The sequence below is a fragment of the Galendromus occidentalis genome, unplaced genomic scaffold (genome assembly GCF_000255335.2).
Source record: "Galendromus occidentalis unplaced genomic scaffold, Mocc_1.1 scf7180000077492, whole genome shotgun sequence".
Lineage (NCBI taxonomy): Eukaryota > Metazoa > Arthropoda > Arachnida > Mesostigmata > Phytoseiidae > Galendromus > Galendromus occidentalis.
This window is the reverse complement of record NW_003805480.1, coordinates 76322-84126: the sequence shown is the minus strand read 5'-3', so window position 1 is coordinate 84126 and position 7805 is coordinate 76322. Positions and strand designations below refer to the sequence as shown.

Below are 7805 nucleotides of genomic sequence, written 5' to 3'. Positions count from 1 at the left end.
ACCTGGGAATCCGAAAGATATTCGGCCGGCTGACCGACTGGTTCTAGGAATAATTCGTAAGGTAGAAAATAGCTGAAGTTTTCAGGCCCGCTCCGGGCTCCCGTAGCGTTCTCCGAGCTCGCTTGAGAAGACGACGAACGTTATCTCAGCGTTGAGTGTTAGGAACCCTCCATCCACCGGTACGAGCCGTGAGAAGCTCGCGGAATACATTAAGCTGCTCTGTTGTCTTGAAATTTGAACCTTAGGCTGGAAGAGCCCGTGAACGGCCAAACATCCGATAGCCCTTTCCTAAATTTGACGACGTCGAATAGAAATCGATTCTCATCTCTGATTACAATCGGGCTACCTGGATCACGCGATTTCGCACTACTTTTTGCGGTGGATGTGGTTTGATGAGATGAGGTTGACGAGTTTCCGTCCCGGTTGACAATGGTGTTCGTCTGAGGCGTCCTTGCAATCGTTCTGACCATCGCAACGCCAAACTTGCGGTATGCAGATCCCGTTAGAGCATCGGAAATCTCCCGAGGTGCACTCTGGAAGAGTAGAGGAATTCCCCATATCAAATCGTCGTAGAGATGAATATCATCTTTCATCTTCCTTCTCAGGCTGACAAATGAGGCTCTGTCCGGCTAGAGGAGACTGGCAGAAGGAATGAATGGAATCAAGAAAGCCAGGTGGAATGTAGCAGCGGAATATTTCCTCACCGGTGCGCTTGTCGCAGTCGAGCTCGTCGGATCTGTCGCGGCATTCTGCTTTCCCATCGCAGACCCAGCGCTTCGGAAAGCAGCCGGAGCCATCGAGACACTGGAATCGATCCGGACCGCACTCTGGAACGGGAATTCGCGTTAGAATACTCTAGGTCGGCTTGACACATAAGGGATCGCATGACAAGAGGAATGCTCGTGAGAGCATAGAATAATATTCACTGTCGACATAGCTGGAGGAATTACCTCTTCTCGGCCGACATCCGCGCTCGTCGGCGCCGTCCATGCAATCTTTTTCGCCGTCACAACGCCAGGTCTTGGGAATGCACCGGAAATCACACTGGAACTCCTCCTCGTTGCAAGCTGTGGAGTTCAGAATGATCTCTATATTCGGGATCGATGCCTAAATGAAATTCTCGAGCAAGGGATCAGACTGAGACTGTTGTAAAAAAAAAATTGGGTGACTCACATGTGCAATTCGCTTCATCGGCGGCGAACGCACAATCTCGGACTCCATCGCAACGCCAGGCTTTCGGGATACACGCTTGATCCGGACATTGGAACTCGTTCTGAAGACAGGCTGCAAGTTTCGGGAAGCATTGTATTATTTTACACATCGGGTAGGGTTTGCGAATGATTCGTAAAAATGTAATTCTCGGGAGGCTATCCGATCTCTAAGCACTCACTGGGGTTCTTCGCCAAGTTCAGACAAGCCGTGGAGTCTTCGGAGTCGGGATATCTGGTGCAATCGAAAACCTTGGACATCGATAGACGCGCTGGGATGAATTTCTGACATCCTTCGGTCGCAACTGAGAAATCAAACACCGAATGAGACTCCGATTCGAAGCGATGGGTAGACTTGAGTCGCGCATCTACCGCCGGCCCACAGCGAGTTATTGCTCAATTATAGCTGCCAACTTCTAGTGAGGGTATAATTTGGGAGCGAAAATCTTCTTCAGGATGCGAGGCATCGAAGCAGCCCGACTAATTAAAGGGTCGTCGTCACTACATTGCGAAAGAAGTATGCATCGTCAAAGCGTACCTACAATGGTTTTTTCATGTTATCGTAACTGGAAATCAAGAACATAGCGCACTGGAATAGTCCGCGTTGAAAGAGGAAGACAGAATGCTCCGAGCGCAGTAATGATAGCTATTCCCTTTGCGCGCATCCAGAATATTGACGATAATCGATTGCCCGAGACAGAGCTCTGAGATAAAACTTCTGATTGTGATAGAAGTCTCTCCTGTTGCATAAATCCAGTTTTCGGTAGCGAACGTTTTTTTTCGCACCGTTGCGTGCGAGTTCCGCATAGCTCCCGCTCGCCGTAACCGAACCGAGAATACTGCCCTGGCGAGTTGAAATTCCGGTTCACATCTTTCTCTCTCCGATGTGGTCCAGCTAGATTATTCGTTATAATTTGGCTCATTAGCTCCTTTTTGGATTCGGTTTGACTGACGCTCCGCATATTTTACCACGCAGGATGTTCGGCCTTATTATGCTCCAGCTGTACTTGAATTCCCCAGCACAAAAAACGGGTCGTTAGCAACTGTTGGAACCGGAGATCTCTTCGACAGCTGCTTTTGCAGATGATGACTGTTCTGCTCACGATACTTTCAACTAATTCATCACACTCCACATATTTTCGTAATTTCCCAGTTTAATCTGCCTAGCGACTCGCAGCGTCATTCGATGATTAAATGTGGGACATTTACTTATTCGACGAGAATTATCCGATAAATTGATGCGCATCATGGAATGGTTCCGACGCGCGCGGGACTTTCGTCATCTCGAATTACATATAACCATAATCGGAACGCTTGTCTGAGCCTCCGGTTCCGTTGACAGGGAAAATATCGTGGAGAATCGAGGGTGAATGCGGTCGCGAAGGCAATCATGGAGCGCGCCGATTGTCAAGTCGAATATTCTTTCAGGAGTCGACTGTTTGGCTCCCCTCCGTCCGATATCGGAAGAGAGGACGGAGAGAAAGCGATATGCGATTCCGAGTGCTCATTGGCTCGGAAGGAACCATTATTTCAAAAGCGGCTCCCCTCCTCTTCTATTATCGAGTCATCCGTTCGATTGACGCACATCAAACCGAACTGACAGCAAATCTACAACTTGCTACCGGACCGAGCAATCGATTTCTCAATTCAAGCTCAATGAATCCGTTTCAAAGCCGTCGATATATACGTAAGTAATCTACTCATGGCAGCATTCATGGAGAATCGCAAGCAGAGCGTCGAGCGAATGGAACATACCTTTGCAGAACTTTCGGCAAGGAAGCATGACCTTCCCATTTTGGCATGGGGGTTCCAGGAGGGCGCACACCAGTTGCTTCATGCGGGGATTGCAATTATCCTACAAGAAGATCGCGTGAATATTATCGTTGACGAGGCGACTAGCATTCTGAGTTTCTGCTCCAACAATTACAGGAGTCTATTTGTCAATGTCCTGGGTAAAGATAACCCGGGTTCACCTTCAGGAGATACTGGAAGAACAGCAGAGATCTGTTCATGGCGGCCACATCCTGGTCTCCAACGAGGTTCGGGAACATGGTGTCCTTGTATGGCAGAACGTCTTCGCACATTGCGAGTGATCTCTTCACACATCGTCCGACTGGAAGTAACAGAAGTTCTTAATCGTAATCCCATAATTCTTCGGATGGAACAATCTTCAAAAGTGAACGAGCGAAACATCGACCGGACTCCCCGGCTTCTCGTTGGCGCGGCGAGCCTTCAGAAGTTTTCAATTGAAACTTTCAAACGACAACGACCGCAATCCAAGCAGGTACATCACGTTCATAGAGCCTACAGTTTCAGCTTCTGCATCCGTGGCGTCGATTCATTGGTCGACCGACCGACCGACCTACCGGCCGAAGAGTGAATTATGAGGGCAATTAAGTGCTTACTGGACGAGCGATCGGATCCGTCCAATGCTTTCGATACCGATACCACGTCTCATTCTGTTAGGACTGAATCACATAAAAAAAAACAATACGCAGAACTCATCGAGGTCGCACACGGTACTGACTGGAAGAAGAATGCGTCGATGAGGAGGCGCTTCCCTTTCGTCCAGCATCGATCCCTTGCGGGTTCCCGATGACCCACAGACGGAACGGAAGCGTACCGGTCCCGAGACGACCGGGAAACGAGAGGAAGGGTCGAAAGGCTCTAACCCATTCGTTCGGAGGGTTGGCGGCCGCGCGCGCGCTCTTTCGGCGAGTGGGCGTGATAGCGATGATATCATGATTGATGTGATCATCACTGAAGATGTTTTCAGCAGAGAAGAAACATTCTTCATTCTTCGTTCCAAAATAAGTGACTTATCGGGTATTATTTTGTTCCGATTAGTTCGCGAGTCCGTCCGACCTCTTGTACGTGAGTGCCGTTCACGGGGCATCAAACCGAAAGTTTCACGATTCCTTCCTTGGATTCAGACTTTCAAGTGTCCAGAATTTATGTCGGAGTGAGGCTCTATGGCTTTTGGAAAGAAGATTTATGTTCGCCGTCGTCTAGTCGAACGGCTGGCTAATCGATCGGTCGCTAAGACCACATGAGGAAATCACGCAAACAATCACCGTTGCTCACCTCTATGAAGAGCCAGTATTTATGTCTCACAACAATGACGCGGTGTTTTTTTTTCTCTCTACCGCCGTCGGAACGCATCGCGAATTTATGGCTTCCAACCTTTGATAATGGCAAAAAATCCGGGTCACTTCTACTTGCAGGCGCGTCTTCCTCACGGGAATGAAAACGATCGGTAAAGCCACGGCTACTGAGCGGAAAATGAGTCACGCTGCAGAAACGTGACAATCACAACTTTCTCGCTCGCTTGAGTCGATGTTCTCTTTCTGGCGCGCCTTTGCTCGCGGATATGATTCGACTCTATTGTCACAGCGGCATTTGCTCGGGGGTGATTTTCCAAAAAAAGAAAAGCTTGGAAATGCCCCAACAACAGACATTGTCATATGAGCAGTCTCCAATCGAGCCCTCGCCTCCATCCGACGTCATGGGCGTCCTTCCTGAGCAAGGCATAAACTCGGTATCCGCGCAATCTTTCCCGCTTCGTCCAAAGCAAAAATCGAAACTCAGTGCCAAGTGCCTACCATCATGACACTGTATTCCACGTACAATTTGACTGGCCAGAATCTCGAGCCTGGGAGGACTCCGATGCTCTGCGCGCATCGATTCCAGGTGGGAATCAGCGAGCAGCGGGCCTGATTTTTCGGGGTGCGACACGAAATAGCACGCGTCGATGTACGAAAACGCGGGCTCCTCCGAACGCGATCGGCGACGAGCCGCGGATAATAAGAAGTATTCCGAGCGTTTTCAACGAATGAGGCTTGATCGATCGGATTTCCCCCAGCTTACAGCAAATACTGATGAAGTCTGATGAAGAAGTAAGAAGGCATCGATCAACGGATGGATTCGTTCCATGGGTATCATCCCGCCAAGCGCGGGCAAGGAATGAACAAGTACGAGCACAGAGCTCTGAATGAAAAATAAAACCGCGGATCGGTCGAAGAAGCCGTTATTCGGGCGGGATCGGGGGGACAAACGAGAGCCGACCGGCCGCGTCGGCGTCGCGTTTTGAGGACTCGAAACTCGAACACTTCGATTTGCATTCGAAGCGGGCAGCAAGTGCAGCGGATCGAAATTCAGCGGATCTTCAGGGGCTTGCTCGGAGCCCGTCGACTCCACCCTGCGCTCGCCCAGGTAATGACCGAAGCAGACATCGATAGATAGTCTTTTAAATAATGCCATTCCCATTAATGCTGCTACGCACACACGCATCGCCGCACCGCAGAGAACAACACGCGCACACACATACGCTCACATACATACAATGGAAGCTCGCATAGGCCGTCGGCCACTGTGTCTTCGCGGTTCAACAAGCCGTTGAGAATCCCACTGGAGCGAGCAGGCAAACGAGCGGGCTGACCAGACAACGGGGTAAAAGAGGGTGGAAGATAGATGACACCGTATGTCGATTATGTGTATACCACAGAACGGCTTTCATTGAATGCGCATCATTATTTGTTCGGGCCGGTCGTGCACCAACAGTACTGAGTCGCTGCGTTTTCTTTCTGCAAATTATATTGGCGAAGCGAATCGGCTCTGGATCGAAACTTGACCGAAACTGTCCCATCAATCAATTCACCGTTTATCCATCGCGATAGATTCATCATCGTGCGGTGAAGATTAGCGGACCGAGCTCGTGGAAGGAAATTCCCTCGCATGCATGCATGCAGGCATGCATGAATGTTGGCTAGATCATTCCATTACGGGAATTATTATCTGATCCTATCGAAACAGTTACGAGCTTCCTGGCCCAGATTCATTTCTTGCTTTCAGATCCCATCGTCACTGTTCACGGTGAATAAATTGTAGGAATATCGCGTCGTGACCACTTCCGAACCCCGGATACACGGATTTCTGTTTTGTTCACCGTGATCTCCCTCTTTTCCGTCATCGCCGCGGTCTCTCAGTCGCTTTTTGCTGCAGCCGTCGCCGGCCGCCGCCGTCGTCGCGTCGTCGCTACCGCCGTCGTCGGTACCTCCACTCGTTCTCCCTGATTATATTTACGGACGGAATCGCAGAATGATTGCGAGATCGCTGCCAGGTTTACGTCTGTGATTGAACTATTGTTCTCGGCTTCAATGGACCGCCGGCGATCGGCTTTCGCCGAGCGATAGGCGAGTCGGAACATCGAATTAGAATAGATAGAGTTCAGGATTCGATTGAATTGCTCACAAATGTGAATACAGAAATAATTGTTCGATTAGTCACGAGTCACGACGGAACGCTGACACGACGACTGCAGCAGCCATTCCGCGGACCGAGAAGGAGAAAGAGCAGAAGAACGAGTGCCGGAGTGATCCCGCAGACTCACTACCGAAAATCTGATATGTTCCGCTATTCGTGCATCGAGCTCAATCACGACCGTGTCTCAAGTGATTCCCGAGGACGATCGGATGGGTACTTCCGAAATTCTGATGGACCGTGCGAGATTCCTTCGGAACGCGGAACTTACCCTTTTTCGCGTTCCTTAACTCGTCGAAAGGCCCCATACGATGGCTGAGAACGGTTGCGGGTGGATATTGGCCGGGCGCTCTCCAACCAACTCCACTGTGAAGGGAGCGGTAGATTTTAGAAGAAACAGATGTGAATTGACCGGGGAAAAGAGGGATCCGTCTATGGGGGGTGTAGCTCTCGGGATGCGTGAACGTTCCCATGAGGAATTGGCCTCCGCCTATGTTGCAGGCCGAGAAAAGGCACACGCAGAGTAGTGGTAGGGCGTGCTTCAGGCCCGAAGGAAGAAACCCCATTGCGGACAGGAGACAGTCTCAGGGAAGACGGCGGGTGTTGTAGGCACTGCAATGTTAAAGAAAAGCATTTGTAATTCTCGGTGGGAAACGAGCATCGTTCGCTTCGAGTCACGAAACCAGTAGGGCTCCCCCGAGTGCGGGTTGGGAAAAAATCGAGACCTCTCCGACGGAATGCGTCGGCAAATGCGTACAGCGCTCATCCACGGGAGCGACATCTCGCAGAAAACCCGCTGGCCCTCTGAATCCGAGATCGACCTCGAAGTATTTCGACCAGCGTCACCAAAGAAATCCCTTCCCGGAATCTCGAGATTGGAGACGTCTGCACGACCTCATGCTGCCGGAGAACGACTTCGAGGCATTTGAAAGTTCGCACCGGATCGCTGGGTGGGGGGAGCGCGGCGACTGTGATTGATATATAATCGAATGAAAATCATGTGTATCATATTAAGGACGTAATCATAATTATTCCAGCTCACGACGCTGTGCCTTGCCGCAGCGACGGCCTGGTGGACCAGACACTATGTAGAAGTTTTATTGAGCGTCGTGAGCGGGACAGAACGCCGATGGGATGACATCCAACGAACCGAGAGCCACGTGTCAAACGAGTGATCATCAGAGCCTCGACCGTCGTATGCTCTCGTGACGATCATTGGTATTATTAGTATTATTATTTTGTTTCTGCCCAGGCCACAGGCCGCCGCATCCCGCTATTGATGGGTTTGCCATCACCGTCGGTGGCGACGACGCCAATGGACCGAACGGCCGGACCCTG

At 50.5% G+C, this 7805-nt stretch overlaps 1 protein-coding gene across 1 annotated transcript; it reads right to left on the bottom strand.

The window, feature by feature from the left end:
- Nucleotides 1–335: 335 nt before the first annotated feature.
- Nucleotides 336–7033, bottom strand: LOC100901220 (atrial natriuretic peptide-converting enzyme). The gene is made up of 8 exons (XM_029112308.1): nucleotides 6739–7033; nucleotides 3182–3321; nucleotides 2964–3063; nucleotides 1391–1513; nucleotides 1174–1284; nucleotides 951–1067; nucleotides 705–827; nucleotides 336–533 (listed from the first exon to the last, which is right to left on the bottom strand). The coding sequence occupies exons 1-8, from the start codon at nucleotides 7031–7033 to the stop codon at nucleotides 367–369; spliced, it is 1176 nt and encodes a 391-aa protein (XP_028968141.1). The 3' UTR covers nucleotides 336–366.
- Nucleotides 7034–7805: the final 772 nt, after the last annotated feature.